At 45.3% G+C, this 21921-nt stretch overlaps 1 protein-coding gene across 3 annotated transcripts; it reads right to left on the bottom strand.

The window, feature by feature from the left end:
• Positions 1-485: 485 nt before the first annotated feature.
• LOC124006663 (sodium-dependent phosphate transport protein 2A-like) lies at positions 486-19761 on the bottom strand. 3 transcript variants are annotated; one of them, XM_046316712.1, is made up of 12 exons: positions 19635-19761; positions 18824-18954; positions 18468-18614; positions 18144-18287; positions 17497-17608; positions 17182-17377; positions 16725-16820; positions 16504-16624; positions 16138-16305; positions 13495-13611; positions 2665-2789; positions 486-2399 (listed from the first exon to the last, which is right to left on the bottom strand). In XM_046316712.1, exons 3-12 carry the CDS (start codon positions 18598-18600, stop codon positions 1668-1670), a joined length of 1944 nt encoding a protein of 647 aa, XP_046172668.1. In that variant the 5' UTR covers positions 18601-18614; positions 18824-18954; positions 19635-19761; the 3' UTR covers positions 486-1667. The 3 variants fall into 3 exon arrangements, with proteins under 3 accessions (XP_046172668.1, XP_046172669.1, XP_046172670.1); XM_046316713.1 differs by having other exon boundaries at positions 18468-18591; XM_046316714.1 differs by lacking the exons at positions 18824-18954; positions 19635-19761 and having other exon boundaries at positions 18420-18599.
• Between the last annotated feature and the right edge of the window lie 2160 nt (positions 19762-21921).

Raw genomic sequence — 21921 nt, 5'->3', positions numbered from 1 at the left:
GTGTAGGGTTCTGTACTGGAAGCTGTAGTGTAGGGTTCTGTACTGGAAACTGTGGTGTAGGGTTCTGTACTGGAAGCTGTAGTGTAGGGTTCTGTACTGGAAGCTGTAGTGTAGGGTTCTGTACTGGAAGCTGTGGTGTAGGGTTCTGTACTGGAAGCTGTAGTGTAGGGTTCTGTACTGGAAGCTGTAGTGTAGGGTTCTGTACTGGAAGCTGTGGTGTAGGGTTCTGTACTGGAAACTGTGGTGTAGGGCTCTGTACTGGAAGCTGTAGTGTAGGGTTCTGTACTGGAAGCTGTGGTGTAGGGTTCTGTACTGGAAGCTGTAGTGTAGGGTTCTGTACTGGAAGCTGTAGTGTAGGGTTCTGTACTGGAAACTGTGGTGTAGGGCTCTGTACTGGAAGCTGTAGTGTAGGGTTCTGTACTGGAAGCTGTGGTGTAGGGCTCTGCACTGCAAGGCTCTGTAGGCCGCTGTCACAAGAAAAGTCGTCTACACTTAAATAGGTCTGCCTCAAGAACTTCTTATGCAATAAAAACATGCCATCTCATGGCTGTTCTTCATCTATCGTCCTTGGTTATTATGGATGATATCAAACTCCCTTTCTGCCGACTGTTAGATGAGGTATATTCTGAATTATTACTCAATTCTATTCTAGCTTCTAGTTTCATGACACTGGCAACTGTCTTGTCTGTCTCAGCTCGGTTGGAGAAACTGGGCCGGTGAAAAGCCCTGCTCTGCTGTGTCTTTTAAACAGGAAAGACAGATGAATGTCTATCTGTGTTACACACAGTTGACTTGATACATTTAGCATATATATAACAATCGCTTCCCATCTCATCCCAAATATGAAACTCGTATATGTACTACAATAATTGTGATTTTGAACAAAATGATCAAATCATCTAATTTTAACTCTGGAATATGCATGTGGTTAAAAGTACCAATTGTTCAAAGAGTAGCGAAGAGACGTTAAGCCTAAAATGTATTGAAACTGGGGAAATCACTTGCCATTATGCCACCAAATGGATGTTTAATCAACCATTCAGAGCCCTGCTGCGTTATAATTAGCGTGTGGAGGCGCCCATTCCCTCCTATATAGCTTCAATTACGCAGCCATTCATATGCATAACTTGTATTCTTTTTTTTAAGGCCTTTTAATTGGCTGAGTGGTTTTTTTCATTCTATTCAATCAGACTTCCTGCATTTTCAGCAGAGAGACAGACATTTACTAACCTCTCCTGACTGATAGCAAAGAGGAAGAAGTGTATGTTTTGACAGAAAGTGAAATGCTATTCTGATTGTGGGAAATTATGATATAATACATATGTCCTTTAGGCGATAGGCCCAAACATTTGTCTGGAAATAGAGTTACTGTGAGTAAATAATAAACTCTCATTGATTCCGTGGCTTTGAAGTACAGTACATGACATAACTCAACCACAGTAAACATTGTTTTGTAGCTGCTGGCATCATGCATGATTTCCGCAATCCATAAAGGAACTGACTGTGAGTGGAGTCATGTTTTCATGCAACCATAAGCTCCTACAGTTTTCTGCTTCAGTCTCGTTGTTCCATAACATTAGATCATCACTGCTCATTTCTTGCAGTCAACAATGCTGCTTTCACAAGATATTCTGCTCTGTCTTCCTGTTGTTCCAGTGTCATAAGATCTACAGACGTGTGCTCCTGACCCTGTCCACCCCCTGGGACATTACCACAGTGGGGGCTTTGTCTGCCCCCTGGGACATTACCACTGTGGGGGCTTTGTCTGCCCCCTGGGACATTACCACTGTGGGGGCTTCGTCTGCCCCCTGGGTCATTACCACTGTGGGGGCTTCGTCTGCCCCCTGGGTCATTACCACTGTCGGGACTTCGTCTGCCCCCTGGGTCATTACCACAGTGGGGGCCTCGTCTATGTAACACAGAACAAGGTTGTCCAAAGCCATGTGGCTCCTCTTCTGAGGACCATCATGGTCCATAGAGCACTGTATCAGACCAGGCTCGCTGGCTCCTTTAGAGCAGCACAGGGTCACCTTGGTGAGTAGGGTATCCAGGGGTTGAAGGGAATGCATCCAGACAGGCAGGAAGTCCCAGCTCTGCAGCCTCACTGGCAGACAGCCTGGCCTGTGTACCTGCAGCATGTTCACCACAGACACCAAGAGGAGGGCCGCAGCGAAGGGCACGCCCACCCCAGCCATTATCTGCCAGCCTGCCATGGAGAGGGCGAAGACAAGCGAGGGCAGGAGCAGGAAGCACAGAAGCAGGTAGAGTACAGCGAACCAGCGATATTTGGCCGTGCGCTGCCCCAGAGTCCTGGCCATTCGGATGGGCAGGCGGGTGGTGGGCACAGGGTACCACAGCAGAATGCCCAGTATGTTGAAGAAGAAATGACACAAGGCGACCTGTAGAACAGACCAGGGTAATGTAATGAGAGGGATATGATGGAACAGAAGACCCTGTAAATAGACAAGCCCCCCCCCCGTGCTTCTACATCTGCATTGCTTGCTGTTTGGGTTTTTAGGCTGGGTTTATGTACAGAATTTTGTGACATCGGCTGATGTAAAAAGGGCTTTATAAATACATTTGATTGATTGATTGATTGATTGATTGATTGGAAAGGATAACAAAAACAGTAATGTAAAGTTCCAGTGTAAAAGGATGAGATACCTGGAAAGCTGCGGCCAGCTTGTCCCCTGGGCTTGCCAATGCTGCCAGGATAGCTGTGGTGGTTGTACCAATGTTTGACCCCAGGGTCAAAGGGTAGGCACGTTCAATGCTGATAACACCAATACCTGAGAGCACAAAGTACAATGGCATCACAGAGCCATGTGATGGGGATGCAATTCCATTTACTGAAGCTTTATTTAGTAGAGGAATCACATGGTTGGTGAGGAGACAGCATTATCTAGTTCCAGGTAGGGAACTGCTGGCTGGAGCAACAACACGTCTGATAAGTTGATCCTCAACACTGGGGCCCCTCAGGGGTGTGTACTTAGTCCCCTCCTGTACTCCTTGTTCAACAACGACTGCGTGTCCAAACACGACTCCAACACCATCATTACATTTTCTGATGACACAACAGTGTCCCCCACCCACATGTACATGTACCAAGAGGCTCCTCCACCTGATCACCGACAACGATGAGACAGCCTATAGGGAGGAAGTCAGAGACCTGGCAGTGGGGTGCCAGGACAACAACCTCTCCATAAATGTGAGCAAGACTAAGGAGCTGATTGTGGACTACAGGAAAAGGTGGGCCGAACAGGCCCCCATTAACATCAACGGGGCTATAGTGGAGCGGGTAGAGACTTAAGTTCCTTGGTGTCCACAGCACCAACGAACTATCATGGTCCAAAAACACCAAGACAGTAGTGAAGAGGGCACGACAAAACCTTGTACCCCTCAGGAGACTGAAAAGACTTGGCATGGGTCCCCAGATCCTCAAAAGGTTCTACAGCTGCACCATCGAGAGCATCCTGACCGGTTGCATCACTGCCTGGTATGGCAAATGCTCGGCATCTGGGTAGTGCGAACGGCCCAGTACATCACTAGGGCCAACCTTCCTGCCATCCAGGACCTATATAATAGGCGGTGTCAGAGGAAAGGCCATAAAATTGTCAGAGACTCCAGTCACCCAAGTTATAGACTGTTTTCTCTGCTACGCCAAGGCAAGCGATACAGGAGCGCCAAGTCTAGGACCAAGAAGCTCCTCAACAGCTTCTACCCCCAAGCCATAAGACTGCTGAACAACTAATAAAATCGACACCAAACAATCCCCCCCACCCCTCTTGTACACTGTTGCTACTGCTGCTCGCTGTTTATTATCTATGCATAGTCACTTCATCCCTACCTACATGTACAAATTACCTCAAACCTGTACCCCTGCACATTGACTTGGTACTGGTGCCCCCTGTATATAGCCTCGTTGGTGTTAGAATATTGTGTTACTTTTTATATTTTTTTACTTTAGTTTATTTAGTAAATATTTACTTAACTCTTCTTGAACTGCACTGTTAAGGGCTTGTAAGTAAGCATTTCACAGTAAGGTCTACACGTTGTATTTTAAGTTGAATTTCATTTCATTTGAATAGCAGTAGCTATTCTGTGTGAGAAAGACTGTCTCCGTGCCTGCACAGCATATCCTAAACTCCAGGGGATTAACCAGCCCAGAAAAAAGGATTCCATGGAGCCACAGCTCACTCCCATGCTCCGTGGGAGAGTCCAGCCACTGTGCAGTTAATTATTGCTGATCTCAGAACACTGAGGTAGATCTATCACCCAGAGAGTGCCGGGGATTAGACGGCATGAAACTGATCCTCCACTCTCTAGCAAATAATACACCTGGCTCTATCATCAGACACACATAATTCCCAAACAAAACCAAAATGAATTAATGTTAATATAACCTCTTGTTTCTCCTTTTTTAAATTTTTTTAATTTAACCTTTATTTAACCAGGTAGGCTAGTTGAGAACAAGTTCTCATTTGCAACTGCGACATGGCCAAGATGAAGCATAGCAGTATGAACAGATAACACAATGTGTGCAAAAGGCATGAGGAGGTAGGCGAATAATTACATTATTGCAGATTAACACTGGAGTGATAAATGAACAGATGATCATGTACAGGTAGAGATATTTGTGTGCAACAGAGCAGAAAAGTAAATAAATAAAAACTGTGGGGATGAGGTAGGTGAAAATGGGTGGGCTATTTACCAATAGATTATGTACAGCTGCAGCGATCGGTTAGCTGCTCAGATAGCAGATGTTTGAAGTTGGTGAGGGAGATAAGAGTCTCCAACTTCAGCGATTTTTGCAATTCGTTCCAGTCACAGGCAGCAGAGTACTGGAACGAAAGGCGGCCGAATGAGGTGTTGGCTTTAGGGATGATCAGTGAGATACACCTGCTGGAGCGCGTGCTACGGATGGGTGTTGCCATCGTGACCAGTAAACTGAGATAAGGCGGAGCTTTACCTAGCATGGCCTTGTAGATGACCTGGAGCCAGTGGGTCTGGCGACGAATATGTAGCGAGGGCCAGCCGACTAGAGCATACAAGTCGCAGTGGTGGGTAGTATAAGGTGCTTTAGTGACAAAACGGATGGCACTGTGATAAACTGCATCCAGTTTGCTGAGTAGAGTGTTGGAAGCAATTTTGTAGATGACATCGCCGAAGTCGAGGATCGGTAGGATAGTCAGTTTTACTAGGGTAAGCTTGGCAGCGTGAGTGAAGGAGGCTTTGTTGCGGAATAGAAAGCCGACTCTTGATTTGATTTTCGATTGGAGATGTTTGATATGGGTCTGGAAGGAGAGTTTGCAGTCTAGCCAGACACCTAGGTACTTATAGGTGTCCACATATTCAAGGTCGGAACCATCCAGTGTGGTGATGCTAGTCGGGCATGCGGGTGCAGGCAGCGATCGGTTGAAAAGCATGCATTTGGTTTTACTAGCGTTTAAGAGCAGTTGGAGGCCACGGATGGAGTGTTGTATGGCATTGAAGCTCGTTTGGAGGTTAGATAGTGTCCAATGACGGGCCGAAAGTATATAGAATGGTGTCGTTTAACCAGATTGCATAGAGGAGAAGGTACGATGGGATTCGAGATGGTCAGTGACCTGTTTGTTGACTTGGCTTTCGAAGACCTTAGATAGGCAGGGCAGAATGGATATAGGTCTGTAACAGTTTGGGTCCAGGGTGTCTCCCCTTTGAAGAGGGGGATGACTGCGGCAGCTTTCCAATCCTTGGGGATCTCAGACGATATGAAAGAGAGGTTGAACAGGCTGGTAATAGGGGTTGCGACAATGGCGGCAGATAGTTTCAGAAAGAGAGGGTCCAGATTGTCAAGCCCAGCTGATTTATACGGGTCCAGGTTTTGCAGCTATTTCAGAACATCTGCTATCTGGATTTGGGTAAAGGAGAACCTGAAGAGGCTTGGGCGAGGAGCTGCGGGGGGGGCCGGAGCTGTTGGCCGAGGTAGGAGTAGCCAGGCGGAAGGCATGGCCAGCCGTTGAGAAATGCTTGTTGAAGTTTTCGATAATCATGGATTTGTCGGTGGTGACCGTGTTCCCTAGCCTCAGTGCAGTGGGCAGCTGAGAGGAGGTGCTCTTGTTCTCCATGGACTTCACAGTGTCCCAGAACTTTTTGGAGTTGGAGCTACAGGATGCAAACTTCTGCCTGAAGAAGCTGGCCTTAGCTTTCCTGACTGACTGCGTGTATTGGTTCCTGACAGTTGCATATCATGGGGACTGTTCGATGCTATTGCAGTCCGCAACAGGATGTTTTTGTGCTGGTCGAGGGCAGTCAGGTCTGGAGTGAACCAAGGGCTGTATCTGTTCTTAGTTCTGCATTTTTTGAACGGAGCATGCTTATCTAAAATGGTGAGGAAGTTACTCTTAAAGAATGACCAGGCATCCTCAACTGACGGGATGAGGTCAATGTCCTTCCAGGATACCCGGGCCAGGTCGATTAGAAAGGCCTGCTCACAGAAGTGTTTTAGGGAGCGTTTGACAGTGATGAGGGGTGGTCGTTTGACTGCGGCACCGTAGCGGATACAGGCAATAAGGCAGTGGTCGCTGAGATCCTGGTTGAAGACAGCGGAGGTGTATTTGGAGGGCCAGTTGGTCAGGATGACGTCTATGAGGGTGCCCTTGCTTACAGAGTTAGGGTTGTACCTGGTGGGTTCCTTGATGATTTGTGTGAGATTGAGGGCATCTAGCTTAGATTGTAGGACTGCCGGGGTGTTAAGCATATCCCAGTTTAGGTCACCTAACAGAACAAACTCTGAAGCTAGATGGGGGGCAATCAATTCACAAATGGTGTCCAGGGCACAGCTGGGAGCTTAGGGGGGTCGGTAGCAGGCGGCAACAGTGAGAGACTTATTTCTGGAGAGAGTAATTTTCAGAATTAGTAGTTCGAACTGTTTGGGTATGGACCTGGAAAGTATGACATTACTTTGCAGGCTATCTCTGCAGTAGACTGCAACTCCTCCCCCTTTGGCAGTTCTATCTTGACGGAAGATGTTATAGTTGGGTATGGAAATCTCTGAATTTTTTGTGGCCTTCCTGAGCCAGGATTCAGACACGGCAAGGACATCAGGGTTAGCAGAGTGTGCTAAAGCATTGAGTAAAACAAACTTAGGGAGGAGGCTTCTGATGTTGACATGCATGAAACCAAGGCTTTTTCGATCACAGAAGTCAACAAATGAGGGTGCCTGGGGACATGCAGGGCCTGGGTTTACCTCCACATCACCCGCGGAACATAGAAGGAGTGGTATGAGGGTGCGGCTAAAGGCTATCAAAACTGGTCGCCTAGAGCGTTGGGGACAGAGAATAAGAGGAGCAGGTTTCTGGGCATGGTAGAATATGTTCAGGGCATAATGCGCAGACAGGGGTATGGTGGGGTGCGGGTGCGGGTACGGCGGAGGTAAGCCCAGGCACTGGGTGATGATGAGAGAGGTTTTATCTCTGGACATGCTGGTTGTAATGGGTGAGGTCACCGCATATGTGGGAGGTGGGACAAAGGATGTATCAGGGGTATGAGGAGTGGAACTAGGGGCTCCATTGTGGACTAAAACAATGATAACTAACCTGAGCAACAGTATACAAGGCATATTGACATTTGAGAGAGACATGCAGCGAGGCACACAGTAATCACAGGTGTTGAATTGGGAAAGCTAGCTAAAACAGTGGGTGAGACAACAACAGCTAATCAGCTAGCATAACAACAGCAGGTAAAATGGCATTGACTAGGCAACGGGGCCGACAGATAAAACAAACAAGCAGAATGGAGTACCGTGATTAATGGACAGTCCAGCGTGCATCAGCTATGTAGCCAAGTGATCAGAGTCCAGGGGCAGCGGTGGATGGGGCAGGGGGGCTGGACTGGCGAGTGTTATCCAGGTTAAAAAACTAACAATGACTAAATAGCTTGTAGCTAGTTAGCTGGTTAGCTTCTGGAGGTTCTTGAGTGTGTTCTAAAAATTAAAAATAATAGCGATTCCGTATCACATTGGGTGAGGCAGGTTTCCGGAAGGTATAAACAAAAAAATTTAAATCGGGAAGAGATAGAAAGTACATATGGGCCACTGCGTGTTTGGAACGCGGCGATGCAGACGGTTAGCAGGCCTGTGCTAACAAGCTAACAGATTAGCAGGCCGGGGTAAACAAGGTAGTAGTTAGCGGATCTGGGCTAAACAAGCTAGCAGTTAGCATGCCGAATTAGCGAGCAGGGAGATAGCGAGGGCTAGAGAGTTAGCCTTTGGAGGACGTCGCGATGGGGTGAGTCTGTTTATTCCTCTCCATGCAGTGACAACGATAGACCGGTCGTGGGTCCGGGTATTGTAGCCCAGGAGTATGCTAGGAGCACAGGAGCTCGTCCGGGCTAGCTTCAAGCTACGTGGGTGGAAACGCTAGCCAGGAGTAATCAACCAGGGTTGCGGTTTAGCTCGATAGCTAGTTGTGAAGATCCAGCTGAAAAATGTTCCGTTTGCGGTGGGAATCCGGGGATAAAAAATAAATAGGTCCGTTATGCTCTGGTTAGCGTCGCGTTGTTCAAACTGGCGAGAGCTTTCCGAGCTAAAGGTTAGCAGATGACCGGTTAGCTGAAGACCGCTAGCATAGCTGGTGGTTAGCTGGCTAGCTTCAGTTGAGGGGTTCCGGTTCCGAAGTAAATATAAATACTTTAGGAAAAGTAGCTACATTGGGTGAGGCTGGTTGCAGGAGAGTATTTGGAAGCTTAGGTTTAGCAAAATGTTTTTAAAGATATGCAAAGAAAAATATCTAAAACGAAAAAGAGACGATATTTACAGAGACACGATACGACAGGACGACTTACTGCTACGCCATCTTGGACTCCTGTAAGTGTATCATCAACAAATAGAACAAAAACAAGCCCTGCATTATTCAATTGGGTTAATGCCCCCCCACATAAAAAAAGTGAAATTCATGAGAAAAGTAATACCTCACCAAGGCTTAAAGAGAAACTAGTGCCACCACCTCATGAACTCATATGCGTCACTATCACCACCAGAGGAATGAGTCATTTGATCTCCTGCTCAGGTCAGCTGGCTACAGAATACCTTCAGCTTGGAAGATTACAGGGCCCGAAATTCTTAAGCATCTCAGAGTAGGAGTGCTGATCTAGGATCAGTTTTGTATATTAGATTATAATGAATAAGATTACAGGGGGCTGATTCTAGAGGATTCAATCAGATTCGCACTAGCCAATTCCTGTTGTTTAGCTGATTAGCTGTTGTTTTGACATGTCGGAGGTGGAAGTGCGGTTGAGCTGTCAAATCCAGAAGCGGCTCCCGGCGTTATACCTACAGCAAACATTGCCATTGGCTGCACGGAGTGACGTTAATAGAAATCCCGTGCAGCCTTGTTTATAAGTTCTAACCCTGGAAAAGAAGTAGTAGTTTATTACAGTTTTCCAGGTGGGCCGTGCTTGGAAGCAAAAAAATTCAGACCCCTTGACTTTATGAACATTTGGTTACGTTACAGCCTTATTCTTAACTTGATTTTTTTTTAAATCTCATCAATCTACACACTATACCCCATAATGACAAAGGAAAAACAGATCCGATTACATAAGTACTCAGAATCCTTTACTCTGTACTTTCTTTAAGCACTTTTTGGCAGCGATTACACAGTCTTCTTGGGTAAGACAACAAGCTTGGCACACCTGTATTTGGAGGGAGTTTCTCTCATTCTTCTCTGCCGATCCTCTCAAGCCCGGTCAGGTTGGATTGGGAGCGTTGCTGCACAGCTATTTTCAGGTCTCTCCAGAGATGTTCGATCAAGTTCAAGTCCGGGCTCTGGCTGGGCCACTCAAGGACATTCAGAGCCAACTCCTTCAGAGACCACTCAACACAGGAGGGCACTCCTGCATTGTCTTGGATGTGTGGTTAGGGTCGTTGTACTGTTGGAGGGTGAACCTTCGCCCCAGTCTGAGGTCCTGAACGCTCTGGAGCAGGTTTTCATCAAGGATCTCTGTACTTTGCTCCGTTCATCTTTCCCTCGATCCTGACTAGTCTCCCAGTCCCTGCCGCTGGAATACATCCCCACAGCATGATGCTGCCACCACAAATGCTTTGCCGAAAGGATGGTGCCAGGTTTACTCCAGATGTGACGTTTGCCATTCAGGCCAAAGAGTTCAATCTTGGTTTCATCAGACCAGAGAATCTGAGACACTATAGGTGCCTTTTGGCAAATTCCAAGCGGGATGTCATGTGCCTTTTAGTGAGGAGTGTCTTCCGTCTAGCCACTCAACCATAAGGGCCTGATTGGTGGAGTGCTGCAGAGATGGTTGTCCCAACTCCACAGAGTAACTCTGGAGCTCTGTCAGAGTGACCATCGGGTTCTTGTTCACCTCCCGGGCCAAGGCCCTACTCCCCCGATTGCTCAGTTTGGCCCAGCAGCCAGCTCTAGGCAGAGTCTTGATGGTTCCAAACTTCTTCAATTTAAGAATGATGGAGGCCACTGTGTTCTTGGGGACCTTCAACACTGCAGAATATTTGTGGCACCCTTCCCCAGGTCTTTGCCTCAACACAATCCTGTCTCAGAGCTGTACGGACAATTCCTTCAATCTCATTGTCACGACCTGATCGGTTTCACCTGTCCTTGTAATTGTCTCCACCACCATCCAGGTGTCGCCCATATTCCCTATTATCCCCTGGGTACTTAGAGTTGAAGTTGGAAGTTGACATACACCTTAGCAAAATACATTTAAACTCAGTTTTTCACAATTCCTGACATTTAATCCCAGTAAAATGTCCCTCTCTTAGGTCAGTTAGGATCACCACTATGTTTTAAGAAGGTGAAATGACAGAATAACAGCTTTTATTTATTTCATCACATTCCCAGTGGGTCATAAGTTTACATACTCAATTAGTATTTGGTAGCATTGCCTTCAAATGGTTTAACTTGGGTCAAACGTTTCCGGTAGCCTTCCACAAGTTTCCCACAATAAGTTGGGTGAATTTTGGCCCATTCCTCCAGACAGAGCTGGTGTAACTAAGTCCAAGTTTGTAGACCTCCTTGCTCGCACATGCTTTTCAGTTCTGACAACAAATTTTCTACAGGATTGAGGTCAGGGCTTTGTGATGGCCACTCCAATACCTTGACTTTGTTGTCCTTAAGCCATTTTGCCACAACTTTGGAAGTATGCTTGAGGTTGCGACCAAGCTTCAACTTCCTGACTGATGTCTAGAGATGTTGCTTCAATATATCCACATCATTTTCCTGCCTCATGATGCCATATATTTTGTGAAGTGCATCAGTCCCTCCTGCAGCAAGGCACCCCCACAGCATGATGCTGCCACCCCCGTGCTTCACGGTTGGGATGTTGTTCTTCAGCTTGCAAGCCTCCCCCTATTTCCTCCAAACATAATGATGGTCATTATGGCCAAACAATTCTATTTTTGTTTCATCAGACCAAAGGACATTTCTCCAAAAAGTATGATCTTTGTCCCCATGTGCAGTTGCAAACCGTAGTCTGGCTTTTTATGGCGGTTTTGGAGGAGTGGCTTCTTCCTTGATGAGCAGCCTATCAGGTTATGTCGATATAGGACTCATTTTACTGTGGATATAGATACTTTGTACCTGTTTCCTCCAGCATCTTCACAAGGGCCTTTGCTGTTGTTCTGGGATTGATTTGCACTGTTCGCACCAAAGTACGTTCATCTCTAGGAGACATACCGTCTCCTTACTGAGCGGTATGGCGGCTGCGTGCTCCCATGGTGTTTATACGTGTTTACTATTGTTTGTACAGATGAGCGTGATACCTTCAGGCGTTTGGAAATTACTCCCAAGGATGAACCAGACTTGGGCTCTACAAAAAAAAATCTGAGGTATTGGCTAATTTGTCTGGATTTCTTTTGACTTTCCCATGATGTCAAGCTAAGAGGCACTGAGTTTGAAGGTAGGCCTTGAAATACATCCACAGGTACACCTCCAATTGACTCAAATGATGTCAATTAGCCTATCAGAAGCTTCTAAAGCCATGACATCATTTTCTGGAATTTTCCAAACTGTTTAAAGCCACAGTCAACATAGTGTATGTAAACTTCTGACCCACTGGAATTGTGATACAGTGAATTATAAGCGAAATGTTCTGTCTGTCAACAATTGTTTGAAAAATGACTTGTGTCATGCACAAAGTAGATGTCCTGACCGACTTGCCAAAACTATAGTTTGCTAACAAGAAATGTGTGGAGTGGTTGAAAAACGAGTTCTAATATCTCCAAATTAAGTGCATGTAAACTTCCTATTTCAACTGTATACCTGTGTTCTCTTTTTGTCTGTTGCCAGTTTGTCTTGCTTGTCAAGTCAACCTGTGTGTTGTCTCAGCTCCTGCTTTTCCCCTGCCTTTTTGTTTCTTGCCCTCCTGGTTTTCACCATTTACATTTACATTTACATTTAAGTCATTTAGCAGACGCTCTTATCCAGAGCGACTTACAATTGGTGCATTCACCTTATGACATCCAGTGGAACAGTCACTTTACAATAGTGCATCTAATCTTAAAGGGGGGAATACTTATCCTATCCTAGGTATTCCTTAAAGAGGTGGGGTTTCAGGTGTCTCCGGAAGGTGGTGATTGACTCCGCTGTCCTGGCGTCGTGAGGGAGTTTGTTCCACCATTGGGGGGCCAGAGCAGCGAACAGTTTTGACTGGGCTGAGCGGGAGCTGTACTTCCTCAGTGGTAGGGAGGCGAGCAGGCCAGAGGTGGATGAACGCAGTGCCCTTGTTTGGGTGTAGGGCCTGATCAGAGCCTGGAGGTACTGAGGTGCCGTTCCCCTCACCCTTGCCTGTCCTGACTCTGAGCCCACCTGCCTGACCTCTCTGCCCTGACCCTGACCCTAAGCCTGAATGCCGTCCTGTACCGTTGCCCTCTCCTCTGGATTATCGACCCCTTCCTGCCTTGACCTGTCGTGAGCTTGCCCCTGTTGCTGCAATAACCTTTGTTACTTCAACACAGTCTGCATTTGGGTCTTACCTGACACCTGATACTCATGGATTGTTTTATTCTCTGACATACACTGTCAACTGTGGAACCTTAAATAGACAGGTGTGTGCCTTTCCAAATCATGTCCAACCAATTTAATTTACCACAGGTGGACTCCAATCAAGTTGTAGAAACATCTCAAGGAGGATCAATGGAAACAGGATGCACCTGAAAATTTCGAGTCTTATGTCAAAGGGATTTTATTTTTATTTAATGTGCAAAAGAAATGTAAAACCTGTTTTCCCTTTGTCATTATGGGATATTGTGTATAGTTTGCTGAGGATGTATTTTTTTTTTAAATCCATTTTAGAATAAGGCTGTAACATAACAACATGTGGAAAAAGTCAAAGGGTCTGAACGCTTTCTAAAGGCACTGTATGACCTAAATAAAAACAATGATCTGCTTTGTAGGTACCGGTAAATTACTTTGAATCTGGTCCTAGATCAGCACTCCTATGAGCCCAGAACTTTGCATGGTAAATAGTATTCGTAACACTCACCTATGAGAGGAGTGATGACAGAGGTGAACACTGAGCTGCTCTGAACCACAAAGGTCATGCCAGCCCCCACTAGGATGGCCAGGTAACCTGCCAGCCAGCCAAACGGGTAGGGGAAGTCTGGAGGAGGGGAGAGAGGGAAGATTCATATTATTTACAGTATGTGGAGTTTCAGTAAAGAGCTTTCAAGAGAAATATGTCAGATGCTGGGATTGTTATTTTATGCTGCCAAACATACCCTCATAAAACTAACTATCCTACCGATCCTTGACTTCGGCGATGTCATTTACAAAATAGCCTCCAACACTCTACTCAGCAAATTGGATGCAGTCTATCACAATGCCATCTGTTTTGTCACCAAAGCCCCATATACTACCCACCACTGCGACCTGTATGCTCTCGTTGGCTGGCCCTCGCTTCATATTCGTCGCCAAACCCACTGGCTCCAGGTCATCTACAAGTATTTGCTAGGTAAAGCCCCTCCTTATCTCAGCTCAATGGTCACCATAGCAGCACCCACCCCACAGCACACACCCCACAGCTCCAGCAGGTATATTTCACTGGTCACTACCAATGCCAATTCCTACTTTGGCCGCCATTCCTTCCAGTTCTCTGCTGTCAATGATTGGAAGGAACTACAAAAGCAAATTTCACTGAAGCTGGAGCCTCATATATCCCTCACTAGCTTTAAGCACCAGTTGTCAGTGCAACTCACAGATCACTGCACCTGTACATAGGTCATCTGTAAATAACCCATCCAACGACCTCATCCCCATACTGTTATTTATTTTATTTATGTTGCTCCTTTGCACCCCGGTATCTCTACTTGCACACTCATCCTCTGCACATCTATCACTCCAGTGTTTAATTGCTATATTGTAATTATTTCGCCACTATGGCCTATTTATTGCCCTGCCTCCCTTATCCTACCTTATTTGCACACATTGTATATAGATTTTTTTCTATTGTATTATTGACTGTATGTTTGTTTATTCCATGTGTAACTCTGTGTTGTTGTTTGTGTTGCACTGCTTTGCTTTATCTTGGCCAGGTCGCAGTTGTAAATGATAACTTGATATCAACTAGCCTACCTGGTTAAATAAAGGTGAAATAAAAAAATGAAAAAATAAAATATTTTACTGACTGCGTAATCTACCTCTGTGTTTAATTACAGCTTTGTTTTCCTCACACAACCAAAGTGTATATATGCTTACTAAATGGCTGCGTAGTGCTTATGTAAAAGCTGTGCAGAGCCTATGGGCCCCACCTCTAATAAGCTATGGAGAGCCTATGGGCCCCACCTCAAATAAGCTATGCAGAGCCTATGGACACCACCTCTAATAAGCTATGCAGAGCCTATAATGGGCCCCACCTCAAATAAGCTATGCAGAGCCTATAATGGGCCCCACCTCAAATAAGCTATGCAGAGCCTATAATGGGCCCCACCTCAAATAAGCTATGCAGAGCCTATGGGCCCCAACTCTAATAAGCTATGCAGAGCCTATGGACACCACCTCTAATAAGCTATGCAGAATCTATAATGGGCCCCACCTCAAATAAGCTATGCAGAGCCTATAATGGGCCCCACCTCAAATAAGCTATGCAGAGCCTATGGGCCCCAACTCTAATAAGCTATGCAGAGCCTATGGACACCACCTCTAATAAGCTATGCAGAATCTATGCAGAATGGGCCCCACTCTCAAATAAGCTATGCAGAGCCTATAATGGGCCCCACCTCTAATAAGCTATGCAGAGCCTATGGGCCCCAACTCTAATAAGCTATGCAGAGCCTATGGGCCCCACCTCTAATAAGCTATGCAGATGGGCCTAATGCTATGGAGACACCACCTCTAATAAGCTATGCAGAGCCAGCCATTGAGTTTCCACCTCTAATAAGCTATGGAGAGCCTATGGGCCCCACCTCTAATAAGCTATGCAGAGCCTATGGACACCACCTCTAATAAGCTATGCAGAGCCTATGGACACCACCTCTAATAAGCTATGCAGAGCCGATGGGCCCCACCTCTAATAAGCTATGCAGAGCCTATGGGCATCACCTCTAATAAGCTATGCAGAGCCTATGGGCCCCACCTCTAATAAGCTATGCAGAGCCTATGGGCCCCACCTCTAATAAACTATGCAGAGCCTATGGGCCCCACCTCTAATAAGCTATGCAGAGCCTATGGGCATCACCTCTAATAAGCTATGCAGAGCCGATGGGCACCCTCTCAAATAAGCTATGCAGAGCCTATAATGGGCCCCACCTCTAATAAGATATGCAGAGCCTATAATGGGCCCCATTCTAATAAGCTATGCAGAGCCTATAATGGGCCCCACCTCAAATAAGCTATGCAGAGCCTATGGGCCCCACCTCTAATAAGCTATGGAGAGCCTATGGGCCCCACCTCTAATAAGCTATGCAGAGCCTATGGGCCCCACCTCTAATAAGCTATGGAGAGCCTATGGGCCCCACCTCTAATAAGCTATGCAGAGCCTATGGACACCACCTCTAATAAGCTATGCAGAGCCTATGGACACCACCTCAAATAGATATTAGTTGCAATCATACACAACAGGGAGGAAAAAAATCAATCAGAACTATGTTTTCTGATCTCAATCTTCCAGTCACATTTATATTACACCCACCTGTGTTGATGATCCTCTGGATGGCCTTCACCACCTGGCCTTGGAGCAGGGAATTGAGCAGCTTGACCAGCAGCAACAAACAGGTGCACAGGAGCAGAAGAGAGCAGGCGAGCAGAATGAGGCCTACCGCCAGGTCGGACAACCACGACTCCACAAACAGATGACTGCCTAGGGACATCAACAGAGGACTGGGTCAGTCTTTCTTTTTTATCTGTCAAGATGATCTGTCACTAAGGCTCCACTACGGGTCCAACTAGGGCCCGCAGCCCCAGGACTGTAGCAGAAGCAGTATGACTGTCACATACTTCCCTGTGACAGTGCTTTGACACTCGCTCAATTCCAATCATTAAAGTTACATTGATTTACATTTTTCTATATTTTCAAGCAGAGTCATGTTCTGTGTTGTCCAGGTTGTTGCATTGCTTTGCCAGCAGGGTTGTACTGGCGTACAGTTGAAGGAATCACCAACAGAAACGTTCACAGAGGACTGCAGGGGGATGAGAGAGAAACATCTGTCTTTGAAACCACCAAACCAGTGACTCCAGATATTTTGCATATCAAGAGAGGCCTGTGGCATTTGGTCTTACCGTTAGGATGTGATTCTTACACCATACCCTCACCAGACTCCTGTTACTCATGGCCTCATCTCCCATGGCGATGCCTGTGATGACAGACTTGTCCAACTGTAAGGATAAACGGGAATAAAACATGATATCGCGAGGTGATCAAAGGAAGGATAAATGATCCAAAGACAAGCTCATAAGTCTTTCTACATTCCTGGACATGTGACTCATGTTTGACCAAAGCCACACAGTGCAGACCCACACATTTTTTTCCAACCCAGACAGTACCTTTTATGATGAGTTTGGTGAGTGGTTCAGTGCCTGAATGATGAGTTTTGTGAGTGGTTCAGTACCTGAATGATGAGTCTGGTGAGTGGTTCAGTAACTGAATGATGAGTCTGGTGATTGGTTCAGTAACTGAATGATGAGTTTGGTGAGTGGTTCAGTACCTGAATGATGAGTTTGGTGAGTGGTTCAGTACCTGAATGATGAGTTTGGTGAGTGGTTCAGTCATGACCTTGAGCATCTCTGGGGCCTTATCTCCAGAGCTGATGTGGAAGGTGTCAACTACAGCCTGAGACAGTCTTCTCAGCAGGCCTGTGGTTGCCTCCAGGGGCAGTAGCACCAGCACTGACAGCCAGTTAAAACAGTCATGCACCGTCGCTCCAGCAAATGCCCTGTAATGAACAGGCATTACAGGGCACATGCATGATGCCAAACTATGGCGACACTTGGTATAGGGTTTGTTTAAATCCTTAGGAATTACAGGAGAGGAGGATACACAGCCATTTCTTACCGTTCAAACTCATCCCTCTCTCCAGCCTGCATCAGAGCAACGATGGTGTTGGTGACGGACGTCCCAATATTGGATCCCATGAGGATTGGGATGGCAGACCTCACATTGAGTACTGCACAAGCAAGGAGTAAAACAATAAACCACTACTCATCTATATTACAGAGTCAATCTTTTTTATAGAAATACTATTTCATCTTGTATTAAGGCAACATGTCAATAAATACCTTTCATCTTGTATTGAGGCAACATGTCAATAAATACCTTTCATCTTGTATTGAGGCAACATGTCAATAAATACCTTTCATCTTGTATTGAGGCAACATGTCAATAAATACCTTCCATCTTGTATTGAGGCAACATGTCAATAAATACCTTCCATCTTGTATTGAGGCAACATGTCAATAAATACCTTCCATCTTGTATTGCAGTTGTTCCTCCAGTAATCCAGACCTATTGTGTAGTATAATGCAGTACAGTAGAGGTTTTGTGTGTGTGTGTGTGTGTGTGTGTGTGTGTGTGTGTGTGTGTGTGTGTGTGTGTGTGTGTGTGTGTGTGTGTGTGTGTGTGTGTGTGTGTGTGTGTGTGTGTGTGTGTGTGTGTGTGTGTGTGTGTGTGTGTGTGTGTGTGTGTGTGTGTGTGTGACTTACGGCCCGAGGAGACGAGGCTGACGACAATGGAGGTGGAGGTAGAGGAGCTCTGGACCAGAACCGTCACCAGGATGCCCACCACCAGCCCTGCCACCGGGTTGGACAGTATGGCGTTGTCGTTGAAGATGTCCCCAGCCACCTTACCTGTCCACCCAGTGGGGAACACACCACTTACATTTACAGCTGTGGGGTAAGGCTAATGATTGTGATTTTTTTTATGCCAATCTATAAAGTTTTGTCTCATGTAGTCAGAGATTGAGGGGAGAGTAGTCATACATTAATGGACTAGGATGGATGAACCTGAATGAACCTGAGGAAGGATACCTCCTGCTAACTGGAAGGCAGAACTCAGGACATCCAACGAGCAGATGAACATGTACAGGAAGAGGAAGAGCAGGGGGATCTTGGAGACGTTGATGAAAACTGATCTCATTCTCTCTGCCTGAGTCTGGGACATTGACGAAGCAATATCTGCAGGTTAAAATAACAAGTTCCCGGCATCTCAGATAAGCTGTTGTCATAGTGAGATGAACTATTAGTTGGTTAATAGATAACCATGCATGAAAACAAAACATTCTGAATTAAATGGTTTACTTTTCAACATTATGCCTGGAGTGTTGCAGGTAAATCAGTCACACTATATTCCATTCCTGAGTGTGTCAATCCTCTCCTCCACTTACCATGTGCTTTTATGAGTGGGGATTGAGGTCAGGTTTTTGGGGGGTCGGGAAGGATGTCTCCGTCCAGGTGTGACTGTTGTCCCAGGTATTTCCTCTTCACCAGAGCACATAATGAGTCCCGGAGGGGCATGCTGTCATGGAACACATCCTATTGTTAGAGGAGTCTATGTCCAGTTGAAGTAATATAGAAATGACATTAGTGACCACAGTAAAGTCAAATTACTGCTTGGCGAGCAATCGTTCTAAAGAATGGACCCCACAGAACCTTAGGAACATGACAATAAGCCAGTTGGATCAGTTGACTGAGGTCAGGTGAAATAAGACTTTAATGATATAAATATTATTTTGTATAAAGTTGTCAATATTGCATTCATTCTTGATTTATTTATTTGTTAATTTAAAGGGTGTAGATTTTTGTATCGTAGTGTGCACTTTGTGGATCTACAGCTTTTAAAATACAGCTCAAAACGCTGTTTCTGCAAAGCATAGCGGTATAAAGCATGGTGGTAGATGAAAGGTTTAGATCCTGTTTTCACTGTCTCTGGGGCTGCTGAGGAGGCTGAATATCAAGCCAGTAGTCTTCCACTTCAATAATTCAAAGTCTTTACATCTGTGGGTGCAAAAAGATCTCCAATGCCAGTCGAAAGCTCTCTAATTCCTTTGATTAAAAATACATATCTAGATAGCACATGCTAGCTCACATCCCAAACAATGGATAATGTTAACAGGGGCCACAGAGAGAGAGACAAAATAATTTGGTCATGAAAACATCGATTAGATTAGTGACAGCTATTAGATAGACTTGTCTTACCGTCTTATGCCCAACACTTTACCACCAAACAATGACAGTATACTCCTTCGTTTGACTATGTGTTAAGGAGAAAGACCTAGTCTCCTCCTGAGTCTGAGGTGCAAAGTCTAAAAGTAACACCTCACGTGTTTAACCACAAAACATTGAATGTGTTCCAGGTGGTTAAATAATACTCAATATGAAGAGAGAGTTCACTGATTATGTGGCAAATGCCTAAAGGCTACAACTTTCATAAGGAAAGAGATGGGGAGCATTATTTCAGCATTACTCAGTCTTTTTGAGTGTTGGAACAGAATGCAGAGGGTGACACCCTGTGGAGAGACCTAGAGAAACAGGCAAACGTTGCTCTCTGAGGAGCTGGCTGCCCACTACTTGTGTGGTCGCTCGGGACAGAAACGGTTGTTGGTGAATGATGTCATATCCCCGGCTGTGAATGATGTCATATCCCCGGCTGTGAATGATGTCATATCCCCAGCTGTGAATGATGACTCTGCTTCCTGGACAGAAACGTCCGATTTCTGTCCCACAGATAAATATGATGATTCACACAGAGATATATGCCATGTAGTTGGTCCTCAGTTGGTCCTTCTGTAGCTCAGTTGGTAGAGCATGGCGCTTGTAACGCCAGGGTAGTGGGTTCGATTCCCGGGACCACCCATACGTAGAATGTATGCACACATGACTGTAAGTTGCTTTGGATTAAAGCGTCTGCTAAATGGCATATATTATTATTATTATTATTATATTCTGTAAAAGACATCATTGATTACACACACACACACACACGCACACACACACATACACACGCATACACACACACACACACACACACATGCTATAAATGGTATGCTATCCTGGAAATGAAAATGTTTAGTTTCTATATTCTTAGGCCTAGATTCGATCAGATCAAGCGTTAACACACATGCACACACTCGGGGACACACGCGCACACATACACAAGTCATATAGAGATGTAGGATCTTAATTTGAATTTGAATGTATTAACCAGAAGTGCTTTAAATATGTATCCTATCATGTGCTGTGTTGAATTCTTATTTCCTTTTCAGTGGCGACCCGTCAATCAGGGCAGGTTTTGTATGTTATTTTGGCATTAATACATGTCACATATCAGTTTGTAAACAATGTAAACCATTATAATAATCATAATCATTGAGTTAATAAAGCTGCATACCAACTTGGTCTCATTTTTGCTTTCTTGAGTATAATGCAGCCTAGCTCAGTGCTTTCTGTGGTGGTGGGGCAGCCGGCGAGTAGGGGTTGGTAATGTTCTCTAGTTGTGCCGTGATTGGCTCAGTGTTCTGTCACTCATGGGGACACCACGTCAGCGCAAAATCTAACGGTAGATCTCAAAAATTCAATTCCCTTGGGTGCTGCCATCGAGTTAAATTAGAAGTGCCCACCCAAGAAGGATCAAGGATATTGGCCACAGATAAAATGAAGTTAAATCATGTTATATCTATAGTAGCTTTGATTGGACTGATCATGTCAACATCATACTTTCGAAATATTAGCTAGCAAGCTAGCAGTCATCATCATGAATCAAGTCAACAATCTGCTGGCAAATCCTTTTCAATCCTTGTCATATGAAGAGAAATAAGGAAGAGAAATTATAGATAAAATGTATCTGTGCTCATTGGCCATTGGACATAAACATTACACAACAAGTCGCAATTCGCAATTTCAACAATGAGTGGTTTGGAAGGAATCAGTGGCTAACTGCAAGCATTGCAAAGAAATCACTTGCCTGCTATTCAGTGGAGAGGATGTGTGGTCCAAGTCTGGGTATAAGGCTCTCTTTTCCAAGCTAAAAATGATAAACATTCAACATTGGCCATGCTGTCAATCCAGCATGATTTCTCCTGCGCTCAAAACAACTGGAAATTTCGGACTGGGAAATCTGACTACAGTGCGTTCAAGACAACTGGGAACTCGCGCCACCTTCCTGTTCAAGTGAATACAGCACAACAAGGTCAGTCCAAAAATGTATTTATGCTGCTGTATAAATGATGTAATATGCCAGGAAGATATGTATACTGTAGCTTGGAAGTAATACTAAGTGTATGTTGTGTATTAAGCTGTTAGCTGTAGGTGGTGCATATGCAGCCTATAGCCTGTTTTAGAGAAATGTCATCATCGAATGTTTAAAGAGCTGTCATTGTCTGCTTATGTGCCCCCTTTATTTATCCTATGGTTCTGACTTGGTGTACACTGTAACAAGTGTTCTGAATTCTGTTGCTGTAAATTTCAAAAGTGCTGAACAAATTGT

This window comes from Oncorhynchus gorbuscha, linkage group LG20, assembly GCF_021184085.1.
Source record: "Oncorhynchus gorbuscha isolate QuinsamMale2020 ecotype Even-year linkage group LG20, OgorEven_v1.0, whole genome shotgun sequence".
Taxonomy (NCBI): domain Eukaryota; kingdom Metazoa; phylum Chordata; class Actinopteri; order Salmoniformes; family Salmonidae; genus Oncorhynchus; species Oncorhynchus gorbuscha.
This window is presented reverse-complemented; position numbering and strand designations above follow the sequence as displayed.